This window comes from Brienomyrus brachyistius, chromosome 7 (genome assembly GCF_023856365.1).
Source record: "Brienomyrus brachyistius isolate T26 chromosome 7, BBRACH_0.4, whole genome shotgun sequence".
Lineage (NCBI taxonomy): Eukaryota > Metazoa > Chordata > Actinopteri > Osteoglossiformes > Mormyridae > Brienomyrus > Brienomyrus brachyistius.
In genome coordinates, this window is record NC_064539.1 from 29,523,104 (window position 1) to 29,536,123 (window position 13,020).

The 13,020-nt window shown below is 44.0% G+C and overlaps 2 protein-coding genes across 7 annotated transcripts; one reads left to right on the forward strand and one right to left on the reverse strand.

Moving 5' to 3' along the window:
• Positions 1–997: 997 nt before the first annotated feature.
• ykt6 (YKT6 v-SNARE homolog (S. cerevisiae)) lies at positions 998–4,735 on the reverse strand. Of its 5 annotated transcripts, none has more exons than XM_049019911.1 (9): positions 4,599–4,735; positions 4,438–4,471; positions 3,624–3,757; positions 3,190–3,272; positions 2,395–2,495; positions 2,032–2,136; positions 1,802–1,867; positions 1,529–1,630; positions 998–1,215 (listed from the first exon to the last, which is right to left on the reverse strand). In XM_049019911.1, exons 3-9 carry the CDS (start codon positions 3,725–3,727, stop codon positions 1,180–1,182), a joined length of 597 nt encoding a protein of 198 aa, XP_048875868.1. In that variant the 5' UTR covers positions 3,728–3,757; positions 4,438–4,471; positions 4,599–4,735; the 3' UTR covers positions 998–1,179. The 5 variants fall into 5 exon arrangements, with proteins under 5 accessions (XP_048875868.1, XP_048875870.1, XP_048875871.1 ...); XM_049019913.1 differs by having other exon boundaries at positions 4,580–4,699; XM_049019914.1 differs by lacking the exon at positions 4,438–4,471 and having other exon boundaries at positions 4,599–4,720.
• Positions 4,736–8,256: 3,521 nt separating this feature from the next.
• gck (glucokinase (hexokinase 4)) lies at positions 8,257–12,834 on the forward strand. Of its 2 annotated transcripts, none has more exons than XM_049019995.1 (10): positions 8,257–8,374; positions 8,720–8,882; positions 8,976–9,130; positions 9,231–9,350; positions 9,445–9,540; positions 9,684–9,783; positions 9,879–10,062; positions 10,653–10,808; positions 11,544–11,777; positions 11,921–12,834. In XM_049019995.1, the coding sequence occupies exons 1-10, from the start codon at positions 8,294–8,296 to the stop codon at positions 12,054–12,056; spliced, it is 1,425 nt and encodes a 474-aa protein (XP_048875952.1). In that variant the 5' UTR covers positions 8,257–8,293; the 3' UTR covers positions 12,057–12,834. The 2 variants fall into 2 exon arrangements, with proteins under 2 accessions (XP_048875952.1, XP_048875953.1); XM_049019996.1 differs by lacking the exon at positions 11,921–12,834 and adding an exon at positions 11,885–11,918.
• Positions 12,835–13,020: the final 186 nt, after the last annotated feature.

Consider the following 13,020-nt stretch of genomic DNA (forward strand, 5'->3'; position numbering starts at 1 on the left):
CCTAAATTTCATTAACCACAATTTTTAGTAAATGTAATAACCGTCTGTTTCACAACAGCTCAATCAAGCATCAAGACTAGAAGTCAGACGTTCTTACGAATAATAATAATAATAATTGTGGAATAGGTTAATGTGCATAGTGTTCTGCACTATTTCCACCCGTTTTACCATATATGCAGAAGCTTGTTCTGTTGGTGCTGAGTGGTGAGAAACCACAGTCACCCATCGTAGCCCAGTGCTCAGCAAAGTTGCCCATGAAAACCATCCTTTCAGATGTTTTAAAAAGCTGGTGTAAGTCATGGTTCACAGAAGCCCACTATATCTTCTCGGCGTAGAGCCCAAACACCACCCAAGGTCGCCTTTTTCCCTCACAAACCTCTATGCTCTAGCCCCTTTACTAGTTTTGGACGCTGTTAGCTACACTGACACTGAATGCCTGGTAGATGTTTGAAGCTACAACATGGTGCAGAGGTCCTAACATCAACATATATGTGCTGGACCGCAATATAGGGACAGAACTCGGGAGACATCGCCATCTGGTGGCAAAGTCTGTCGAGGCAGCTTGCGCTTCTACAACAGCAGCCTGCAAGCATAAATCACTGTCAGAAGTGTGCCTTCTCCACATTAAGGACCAACGTTTGCATCTTAAGGACCACAGTTTCCTATGCTTGACAAAAGCACCATATGTTTTATATGAATGCCTATCTAATATTCAGAATAATTAAGGCCAGAAAAACCATAACAAGGCTAGTTTGCTTTTTTATAAACCACTGAATGGCACAATAACATTAACACCCAACCCAGTCAACAGACATTGTGGAAAGAAATGAGAAGGAGGGGGGGGGGGGACTCGTTTACAGCACATATTCGCTCAAGCAGCTTTGCACCAAACCAATTCTGAAGCAAAGCACACGCATGATATATGACTCAGGCTCATCTAAGACTCTTAGCCTTGCTTATGGGTTGGACTTTGTGCCTCCTGCCCCCACCCTCTATGCCCCACCCCCCCTCAGGACCTCAGATGTAGATTTTTCCCACCAGTCCACCGCTAAGTCCCAGACTGGCTGCTTCATGAGCCCCGGGAAATGGCTGCAGGTTTCCAGGACCTTTGCGGTAACAGTGGTATCTGTGGAAGGGGGGGGGGGGGGGGGCAGGGCCTAGCGAGATTGTCCATCTCCATCACATGACCTCGCAGCAGGAGTTCTGCTTCCGCGCCTGATGGACACACACACACACACACACACACACACACACGCAGTTAAACAGGAAGTTAAACCTTGGTCTAACAGTACATCTCAAAGTAACAAGTCAAAAACATCTGGACCTGCTGTCTATAGATTATTTAATATATTGCTAAATATCAGTGTTAAGTTTCAGATTAAATATCCATTTCAAAGGTACAAAAGAAGTATCCGGTCCTGGAACAGAAACCAACAACCCTTAACCTGCAGTAATGTTCAGCTGGAAAATAAAAAGCTCCACTCTAACCGCAGCTTTTAAGAGTGCAGAGCCGGCCCTCCGCTCTCACCGTCTTGTAGAAGGCTTTGGACTGTGTGCCCAGATGCTCCGACTTCTGCACGAGGTCATCCAGCTTCTCCCCTCGTTCCAGGAGAGACTCCATCGTGTTGTGCTGAGGAGAGAGACACGCGGCACTGTAAGAAAGGAGGGAATATGGATGGGTAGGAAGGATGGAGGGGAGAGAAGTGGGTAGAAAGAAAGAAAGAAAGAAAGAAAGAGGTGGCAGACAGACATTATTCAGACACACAGACAAAGAGGGGTACAATTAGATCGGGAAACGCACCAAAATGATTTTGGTCTCATCCAGCTCCGCCTGCACTTTGGTCATAGCGTCGGCCTCTCGTGGATTCTGGGAAAATCGCATAATTTGACCGATTAACAACCACAAAAGAGAAAATGGACACTGAAACACACTGCTTGGCACTGCCACCAAGCAACGACCACTCAGAAAGAGGCTAAGAAGTCAGCTGACCAAGGGAAGCTCTAAAACCGTGCCCCCCCCTCCGCGTTCACCTGGTACTTGGCGAGGTAGCTGTCCAAGGCCGTGTAGCTGATGGTGGCTGGAGAACCAGATGGCCAGTCTATGCTGTCCACCTGCCTGGAAAACTCATCCAACACCTGGGAAAGCCCACAAAGGAACAAGCCGGGCCTCACAAACAGCACCCCCTTCTGGTCAATAGAGTCCTACAGATCTGGTAGCGAAGGCAGCTTACAACGGCAGAATACTGATAAGACAGGCAGGCAAATGTAATGGCACATAATAGAAAAACATATTATTAATACTGTTGTTAATAATAATATGAAGACAGTGTGATAACAATCACTGCTACACCTGAGAATGCCGTCGAGGCTGGTATATGGAGGCGGGACACACACCTTATCCAGCAACGTGAAGCACACTCGCGATGGATATTCACTGTCCGCAATCACGACACCGCCCAGGGAGTCGTTCCTGACGTACACATGGCACAGGTACTCTGGCAGAAGAAAACGACTGTCAAAAGCTCACAGGCTTATACTCACTACCCTCCCTCAGATGTGCCTCATAACCGCCCTAAGCAGATAAGTAGGGTTTGCAGCAAAGACCAAAAAAGGGGAGAACACACCATTTTAATTCCACAAACAGAATATGCCGTTTTCTCAGTCATGGGAGAAAGTTAACAATAATGTATCTAAAGCCATTTAGTCTAAAGACCAGGCAGAGAAACCCTGCAATCTAAATCAGAATCGCTACTGCTGCAGCTCGAATTCTAAGCACTGCCAAGTGACAGCCATGGATTAATGTCACCCAAAGCACGGAACCTTTCATTAAAGGAGGGAACACCAACGCCTGAGACAAGCTCTAGTCAAGACCTGCAATTTAGTCCCTCCACTTCCAGTGGTCATAAAGAAAAAAACTCTGAAATCTAGATTAATGTCTCAAAGCACCGAGTACAGAGATAAAAAAGACATTATTTTAGGCCATTTCCCATGATCCAAACATTTTCATCATTGAGGGAATTTCCCTTCATCTCACCCCACAATCACCCCACATCCTGAACAAATAAACTGAAGTGTTTAGTAATAATAATAATAATAATAATAATAATGCAAAAAAACACCTGCTTTTAAGACTATGAGCATCTTTGTGGTAACATTTTCCATGAAGCAGGACTACATCCCATCCCCTACCTTGCTCCTTGATGGAGGAACGTGTCCCGGTTGAAGAACGTTCCACGATGAGGGCGCTTGTGAACGTCATGAACTCCTGCACGCTGAACAGCACAATTGCCGCACATATGAATGAAGCAATCCGCTCTTGTCAGGGTACAGACTTATAACTTAAAGCTTCATGTTTAACAGATAAGAGAAGCTGACAGACACAGCAGGGCTGCTGTCACATACACAGCTAGTGTCTGGCTCCTATACCTGCCCATCTTCAGCTACAGTAACAATAGAGGCAACACAGAATACAGGGGCTTGGAAAAATCACCCAACAGACAGATCTTTATAAATGACTTAAGTACATCAGTCCTACAACCGCACAATACAGAGTCAGCATAATTATTTAAGGCTGTTTTTATAGATAACAACACAGATAAGACAGCACGGACTGTACCACCTACCTCGACCTTTGGAAAAAGCTGAAGGAAGAAAGATCATACGCAGCTTTGAGCAAGTTGGATTTATTAATTCCTTTGTAAAGGACACTCAGGCTGTACAGCTTCATGTTGACTCTGCTTGTGCCCCCCGGGAGCCCCTGCATCAACAAAGTGATACTCAGACCAAGTGTCGCCTATCCACATGCAGCAGTGATTCGCGATCGCTAAAATGTGCCCCAGTGGCAAAGGACCAAAATAAAATCACACTCGCAAAATCAGTTATATTAAATTGTCGATTATTTCCTAACTCGTGACTATCAAGAAGCACTACTGAACTTCAGAGCTGGATAAATGTGGCTCCTCTGCTTCCCAATCTTACCTTAACTAGCATCGCCCTTGATTATTACCACAAACTTATATGAAGGTAATGAGAAAACCGAAACGGATCAAGGAACGTCTTAGATATACATCAGCGATGATAAAAATAGCTTCGTGATCATCAGTCATATGTGTCAGAAAGACTCACGAACGAAAGCGAAACAAGTATTCAGGACGAATTAAGAACAGCTAAATTAGATCAAATGCAAATTACATTATGTTGGTAAGCCAACAGAACAACAGTTCTGGGAAGACGCTTAACGCTGCAGGTTTACTTCAAAAATACAACAACGTTACGCCCATACTTAGTCAGATCAGTGCTCTGCCAACCACCTTGTTAAGAAAGCCAGCTAAACCAGGTCACTGGTCCTTTGTACGGCATGCACTAAATCTGTTAAACTGTGTTATTTTTCCTGCTATTAAGATATAGATGCAGCTGGTCGCCCCAAATCCTAGCTACCTTTTTCTCACGCCTTCAGCAGTCAACTCCGAACCTGAGAGGAACAGATTAAACACTTGATATTCGTGCGAGGACACTTCAGCAACAAAAAAGCAAAAAAAACATACAGAAATACAAATAAAGAATAAACAATTCAACTGACAATTACTCCAATCACTCACTAAAGGTCCAAAGACAGTCAATCGGATAGGAAACAGAAACTCCCTTCTTTTCCTTTTCTACCGGACCACGTCAAAAGCGGAAAGCAGCCCCCCGGCAAAGATTCCGACCAACAACACAGACACGCGTCAATAGTTCCGCATAGTTTGTGATTTGTCCTTCCAAACTGAATGATTAATACTAATAATTATTACTCATAGAATATGAATCAGTAGTTTATATGTTTTATGTAATAACATTATTGTCACTGCTGCTACTTATTTTCATTTATTATTAATGTATTCATAACGTAGACCTTTTATTATCTAATAGTTCTCTCTAACGGCAGCTTTCAGCTTTAGTCTGGTTTAGTACATTAACAGTAAGCCTTCACAAATATGAACTAATTTGAACGCGTATGTTCACATATAAACTGAACTAAAAATAAATTAAAAGAAACGTTGTTATAGAAATAAATACAATCTTTTTTAAATACAATCTTGTTTATTGGATTCTAGAGATTCCTACGCATTCAGTTGTCTTTATTTGTAAAATTAACTTTAATTTCAAATGGAATATCGCTTAATACTGTGCCAATGGTTTAAAAAGAAATAAACTGGTCTGTTTTTAATGTCATGAAAAAAAAATCAGTTTATATTTGCTTTTTTTTTACATTTTTTGTGCAACGTCTTATCATTATTAAGTCTCTTTCAAATTTTCTTTCGTTCCAGTTTACTATTTATTGCGTTATCATTATACGACGGCAGTGAATCCTGAGTTTCCATGCTAACGGCTTGGGAAGTTCATCCCTGACAGACCGTACGTAGGTTGCTATAGTAATGGGTTGTAATGTCCAAGCAAATAGTGAAACCTTTGTTTATTCGCACGGCCAAAGGCTAAGGAAACAGTCTTCCAAAACCAGTCAAATTGTCTTGCATCATTTGCGTGGGGACGTGAATATACACATATAAATGCGGAGGACTTAAGTCATCGAGATGAGACTAGAAACTGGAATTACAGACAACATGGGACAGAATATCGGGGTCATTTTTCATTTCTGCCTTAATAAAGTTATTCTGCACAGCGTGAATCGATCGCCTTAGATATTAAATTTGTTTTAACACGATTTGTTCCGTTTGGTATATTAGGTCATGGCATTATCTAATTTTGAAGTAGCTAAATTAACATGGGCCGGCACGCAAACTTGCACCTCACTGAGTCTGATCAACCGTGATAATCGTCCACTTAGAGGCACTTGGCACACATCCGGGTTACCTCAGTGTTTGGGTTTACATGAATAATGAGCGAACCTGGGATTTTCCATCAGTAACTGATTCCCTTCCACGAGTTTCTTAAACCTTGATTTAAATTATTAAGATTGTGAAACAAATGCAATGACTTATACGCCAATACGTAAAGCCTATTAAGTGTGTGAATTAGTGTGAATGCACATTTTATGAATGTCTAAATCCATGTGACCACACATATTACTCGGGAAAAATATGTATTATACTTAATAAATAATTGAAGATTTTTGCAGGTACAAAGCAATCTGAGACCATGTAGCCATTAGTGTAGTATTTGAAACGCTTAGTCTGCAACTTTATATCAAATTCTGTTGAGTGACCTTGTCGCTGAACATTTTTTTCCTGATAAAAGTATTGGGTAATAATGAAATAAAATAAAATAAGAAATGAAAGTAAATAAAATAGAACAAAGGTGCATGTCAAGCAACGTGGAAAAAATAGAACGATCAGGAGACAAAAATGATTATATAAAACGTTCTTCGCGTGCGCTGCGCTGGGAAGAAGCGGAATAGCAGGAAATTAATTACCACAGTCTAACATATTGTCATATGTGTGGTTCATGCTGAATGACACCTTCAGCCCAGGCCTAGAAAAATAAACAACGAAATAGTAATTATTATAATTAATAATCATCTATATGTTGAATATTGTAGGTGTATATATTAACAGCGAAATGCGCAGTCTCACAAGCAGAGTTGCATAAGTATTTTAACTCACTGACCTTATCATGGTGAAGGGTTTGCCTGCCTCTGTAATCCGTGCATCTCTGCTGTCTGAGGCAGTTCCCTCTGGTAAGGTCTCCCAGGGCAAAGTGCAATTCACCCCTATGGCATATAATAAAAAGGGCTATGTGAAAGGGAGCCCGCTGACTGGGTCTCTACCCATGGGGTCCGGCAGGTCAGACCCAAAATATTATGTGGTTCCCATGGGGGGGGGGGGGGAAGCCATGGGGTTCAAGTGCCTATAGATGGGGTGGTATTTGAGGGAGGGGACCATGGTGGAGCGATCATCAGCTACTACATCTGTTCAACGTACTGCCTGGGCTCTGGAACCACAGTCCTGGAGAAGCTGGACTCCATTCTACTCTGGTATCGAACTTGATGAGAGGCGCCGTGTGAGTCTACTCACAGGCGACCAGTTTGGTGCCAGTATGTTGGAGTTCACCCCAGTGAAGGAGTGGGTCGCCTCCCTGCAACTTCAGGGGACAGGCACTGGTTGTTGCATCTATTCTGTGGTTCTCCTTAGAAAATAAAATAATCCATATTTCATGAGGTGGCCATATATATATATATATATATATATATATATATATATATATATATATATATATATATATATATATATATATATATATATAATACAAGTTTTCATATTTAACTTCACCTCAGGTTCAGGTTCATCACCGCAGGTTTTACAGGACAGGACATTGACCAGATCAAACAGAGTAATCGCTTTTGACCAAGGTCAGAGACTGAAGCCACCGTTGTGGAATTTATTGAAATATATGATTTGAAACTGCTAAATACGAACACTGTTTTAACGGGAAAACACAGAACTGTCTGCCGGACAGGAAATATTAAGTAAATCGCCTTTTCTCTTCCCGCTTTGATGTTATTCATCATTGAAGTAAATCCATAACTCACATTCACTCTACTAAAGAGCTTTATTATGTCAATTTACTGGCTAGACCTAATCAGATATATTTTGCAACATACTTTTTAAAATATCCTGTCTGTCAAACGTTTTTGCAACCTTTTAAATTTCTATGCATTAAGGACACCTCCTTAAGAATAACTAGCATCAGCATATTTGCAATTATCGATCGCGTACTTTTTGTATTACACACATGTATAAGCAATTGTTTTTGTATAACACAACATTTATTACGTTTCATATAATGCACTTTCTTTTAGCAGATTGGTAACCAATACATTTTAAAGGAATTTTTCAAATGCAAGCATATTTCTGCGTTCAGTGACCCATTTGGGTCATTTTTTAACATTAGAAACATTTTCGTAACAGTGCACCAAAAATAGAACCGGGTTTGGGGTTAGGGTCAGGAATGAACGATAAGATAGATGAACTTTCTAAAAATAACTGCTCAGCACTCTCCCTTGGCAGCATGTCCTGACTCTGTGGCAATCTGACCCAAGATCAGAGACTTACCCAGTATGATAAGGCAGAGCCTTGACCGCAGGGCTATGGTGTGTAAATCTTGGGTATGGTGTGGTGAGTGGGCGTGGCTAAACGAGTGTGATGTAGGTGTGCCTTAGTGTGCCTGAATATTACTGGAAGCCTGGCCCCTCCTCCCATCGTCCAAGCAGAATAAAATGTTGTGATCTTGCAGCCCCACGGTACCATCGGCCCACAAGCAGCTCTACTTACTCTCCGGCACATTCTTCACCACGACCATGCCTTGTGCCCGTTCCTGCCGCCCTCAGCGGATGAGGCTGGCCCGCCGACGCAGCTCCTTGGTGGAGAGAGTCCTTATGGTAAGGCGGAGTCCGTCGTTACAGTTCACTGTCAGTCGGTCACAGGAAAACGTGCCGCTGACACAACATTGTGGGCGAGACCGATTGGAGCTAAATAGCTAAGTCAACCTGATGGAATGTTTACTGCAAGAATGTTAGTGCTGATATATCTCTGAATTTGCTATTTTTTTTTGGAATAAGTTGGCTAATAAATGTTTGTTCATCCTTTCACCCATCTTCCATACCCACGTAATGATATAAAGATAACATAAAGTGATTCAAAGTGTACTTATAGCAGAAAATAAAAAAAAAAAACTGTGAGGAAAGAACATGTAAGGAAAGCCCCTTAACCGGTGGCTGCCCCAGGTGGATCAGATACTGTCCGAGTTCAACCTGGAGAAGGTCGATCTGGAGGAGGTCATGTGCCGACTGCAGCGAGAGATGGAGCGGGGGCTGCGCTTGGAGACCCACCAGGAGGCCAGCGTCAAAATGCTTCCCACCTATGTGCGCTCCACCCCCGAGGGCTCGGGTACGTACCAGCCCCCCGCTGACTAGTCACAGGAGGTACCGGAGTACTGAACCTGCATTATTAATGTCATTGACGGTGTGGGGCTCCTCACAGAGGTGGGAGATTTCCTTGCCCTGGACCTTGGGGGAACAAACTTTCGAGTGATGCTGGTGAAGGTTGGTGAGGATGAGGAGACCGGCTGGAAGCTGGAGACCAAGCAACAGATGTACTCGATCCCAGAGGATGCCATGACTGGCACAGCAGAAATGGTGTGGGCCGGGCCAGAGCGCGTTAGTCTGAAAGGTGCCGTTACTCCTCAGTGCCGGTTGTTGACCTTCTGTCTCTCGTGCTCCCTCCCTTCCTGTGAAGCTCTTCGACTACATTGCTGAACGCATCTCTGACTTCTTGGCTAAGCACCAGCTGAAGCACAAGAAGCTACCCCTCGGCTTCACCTTCTCCTTCCCTGTGCGGCATGAAGACATCGACAAGGTGAGAGGTGCAGTGGCGGCTTGCCGTGCCGACACTCTGAGGAACGTGAGCCGTGACACCCATCCCCTGCTCCCTTCTCCCACCCTTCATCCAGGGAATCTTGCTGAACTGGACGAAGGGTTTCAAAGCCTCGGGAGCAGAGGGTAACAACGTAGTGGGACTTCTCCGAGATGCCATCAAAAGGAGAGGCGTGAGTCAGCTAATCCTGGTCAGCTGATGTATGTAGTTAAACTTAAACTAGCAAAGTCAACTGGAATGTTTAAAATCCATCCATCCTGCACCAACAGCTTATCTTTTTAGATATACTGAGTGACTGAATTCTGTTTTTCTCAGGACTTTGAGATGGACGTGGTCGCCATGGTGAATGACACCGTAGCAACCATGATCTCTTGTTACTATGAGAACCGCAACTGTGAAGTTGGCATGATTGTAGGTAAGTGGCTAATCTCGGAGCATGCCCTGGGGCATCATTGGAAATTGCTTCACCCAACATCTTGTTAAGTTGCCGATTGGCTGGGTTCCTCCTAGGCACCGGGTGCAATGCATGTTACATGGAAGAGATGAACATGGTGGAGCTGGTGGAGGGTGACGAGGGGCGCATGTGTGTGAACACCGAGTGGGGAGCGTTTGGGGACAATGGCGAGCTGGAGGAGTTTCGCCTGGAATACGACCGCAAAGCAGACGAAATGTCCCTCAACCCTGGCCAGCAGCTGTAAGTCACTCCCATTGCATTCCTGGGCAACTTTTTCTCCACTTCCTTATTTTACGTCTTCTGATATATCCATGTACATATCTACTGGTTTTTCCCAACACACAAACCCACATATATCTTCATTCTTTTCATCCAAAACACATGGACACATCACACAGAGGACTGAGACCATTGGACTTGCGTTCTGCAAGTTCAGTGCACATTAATCCATGTTAAAACGCATGATCTCCAGCTCAACTTCACGCAAACAGGCTTCAGGGTGCAATTAGGGGACAGGAAGCCATGTGTTTTGTGTTCCTAAGAAGACCAAACCTTTGTCCAGAGGTGTCCATCAGGCTAACTCACCTCAGCTGATCCTACCCTCTGTTGGCTCTCGCATTGTTTCCTGGCAGCCAGGTTGTTTTTTATGACGTCCTGTCAGTAGGCTGCCATAAAGCCCCCATCAATCTGCCTCGCAGACCGCAGACCTACGGGCTGCGACGCTAATGGATGTTTGCTAAGCACCATAATAGCAGCCAGGGTGGCATATGGCGAAGGCGGTGTGTTTGACGCATCGCTTCTCTCCTTGTGACGCAACTCCTCACCCGCAGCTTCGAGAAGATCATCAGCGGGAAGTACATGGGCGAACTGGTGCGGCTGGTGCTGCTGAAGCTGGTCAACGAGGACCTGCTCTTTCACGGCGAGGCCTCTGAGCAGCTGAGGACCAAGGGCAGCTTCGAGACCCGTTTCGTGTCACAGATCGAGAGGTAAGCCGAGACCGGGTCACCCTGCAGACCCCCAAGACTGAAGCGGAGCAGGGTCCTCACGGCCAAACCTTCGTTCACTGCAGCTCTTCCATTTCCATTTTGACTCTTCTTGATATCATCAAGAGATAATTTTTTTTCTGGGCTGTTAATTAATATCAGAAGTAGAATTCATACACTTAAAAAATGTTTGTGTTTTATGATCTCTGTACATTTCTGGCATGTCCTGCTTTAACAATGCAGTTGTTTTGATGCCCTTTTCCATATTCCTGTTTGTCTCACTCTGTTTTTGTTATTTGGTTTTATTGTTGAAGGTCTAGACCAGTGTTTCTCAACCCAGTTCCCGGGGACCCCAATACAATCCACATTTTTGCTCCCTCACAGTTCCCAGCCAGTCAAGAACACCAAATATCTAACACTGGTGTCTTGGGAGGTGGGAGGGTGCAAAATGATGGACTCTTTGGGGGTCTCCAGGGACAGAGTGGAGAAACACTGATATAGATAATGGAGTTGTTTTAAACATATTACTTATGAAAATGAAAAGAAAGCAAAACAATCGTCATTAATTTGGTCTATTTGTGTATTTTCCCTTTTAACAAGAAGCCTTAACTGAAAATAGTTATATGAACTATTCCACATTAAACTATCATTTATTATAGATGTACTATTACCAGGTACCATGCATCCCATAATTACAATATAGGGCTTCATTATAAGAAGTGTTTGCTCTCCTGACAGTGACTGTGGTGACAGGAAGCAGATATACAACGTCCTGACGACGCTGGGTCTGATGCCTTCTGAGCTGGACTGCGACATCGTGCGACTGGCGTGTGAGCGCGTCTCCACACGCTCCGCTCACATGTGCGCAGCCGGGCTTGCCGGCATCATCAATCGCATGCGGGACAGCCGCTGCCAGGATCTGCTGGAGATAACCGTGGGCATCGACGGCTCCGTCTACAAACTGCACCCGAGGTGAGTAAGGCAGCAGAAAGCCACATGTCGCTGGTTTTTCATGGAGGATTGTTTGTAGCCAGACGTCATGCATGTTGGTGACGGCATCAGTAATATTGTCCTTTAAGCTCCCCCAAATGTTCTCTCTGAAATTCCCTCCCCAGTTTTCAGGAGAAGTTTCATGCAGTTGTCCAGGAACTGACACCTGGGTGCGACATCACCTTCATCCAATCAGAAGAAGGGAGCGGACGAGGGGCGGCGCTAATCTCTGCGGTGGCTTCCAAGATGGCAGCCACGTGATGCGCTGCTAGAAGGGTGCCGTTCAGCCTCCTGCCACTTGGGGGTGCAAGAGGACAATGATTTTACTGACTATGAAATGGATTGTGCCTCACTATTCTCCAGCGGGGTCATTACTGTGCGGGAGGATTTAGGTTGTCATGGGAAGGAATTCTCCTTGCTGAGCCTCAGTTTATATAAGAAGATACAGAGGAGGATCCTAAAAAGTGATGTTTTTCAGGCACAGAATCTTGCTACTATGTCCTTCTATGTAGCTCCAGACACAATCCATGTTAATACAGCAGAACACTGTTATTTATTGTTAATTTAATTTCTTGAATGTTTTCTACATGTTTATCTGTGTATCTGCTAAAGTTGTCAGTTCTACTAATGCTTGTTAACTCTGCTTTTGCAGGAAAAGCCGGCAAGATATTGTATAGTCCTGCATTTGAAGTGTAAGCCTTCTGTGTTAGATAGATTATGTAATCTTACTGGAATTCAGTAACTACAATTTGTTTATCAAACAGGATATGGTATTTCAGCAATCTGAATCCACAAAAATGGTTGTTATATTTTGTAATATATGGTCTATGATCTGCGATGGGCTGGCCCCCCGTCCTGGGTTGTTCCCTGCCTCGTACCCATTGCTTCCGGGATAGGCTCCGGACCCCCCGCGACCCAGTAGGATAAGCGGTTTGGAAAATGGATGGATGGATGGTCTATGATCTTGAAGTATTGTAGGAGCAGCATTTGAGAATGATGTTTTGTAAATACGTTTGTGAAACTGGATTAAATATTGACAATAAACACATCCTGGTTCAGAATTCTTCATTTACATCCTTTCCCAAGACTCACTACTCAGTTTGGTTGCCTATGAGTTTCCCTCATGTTTTTGTCCCTCTCCTCCATTTTGTTAAACCCGTCTGCACCCCCTCAGTCCCCATTTCCCCCCACCCTTCAGGTACCTTTCTTTGCAGGGCAATGGGGG

What these genes read in the sequence shown, in the direction of transcription:
- ykt6 (XM_049019910.1), bottom strand. An exon ending in AGCTTTTTCCAAAGGTCGAG is followed by an intron (nt 3,273 to 3,623) that starts GTAGGTGGTACA and finishes TGTGCTGTTCAG; the next exon opens with CGTGCAGGAGTTCATGACGT. An exon ending in GCTACCTCGCCAAGTACCAG is followed by an intron (nt 1,868 to 2,031) that starts GTGAACGCGGAG and finishes CGATTTTCCCAG; the next exon opens with AATCCACGAGAGGCCGACGC.
- gck (XM_049019995.1), top strand. Translation starts at nt 8,294, where the DNA reads ATGCCTTGTGCCCGTTCCTGCCGCCCTCAGCGGATGAGGCTGGCCCGC. An exon ending in TGGTGGAGAGAGTCCTTATG is followed by an intron (nt 8,375 to 8,719) that starts GTAAGGCGGAGT and finishes TGGCTGCCCCAG; the next exon opens with GTGGATCAGATACTGTCCGA. An exon ending in TGACTGGCACAGCAGAAATG is followed by an intron (nt 9,131 to 9,230) that starts GTGTGGGCCGGG and finishes CTTCCTGTGAAG; the next exon opens with CTCTTCGACTACATTGCTGA.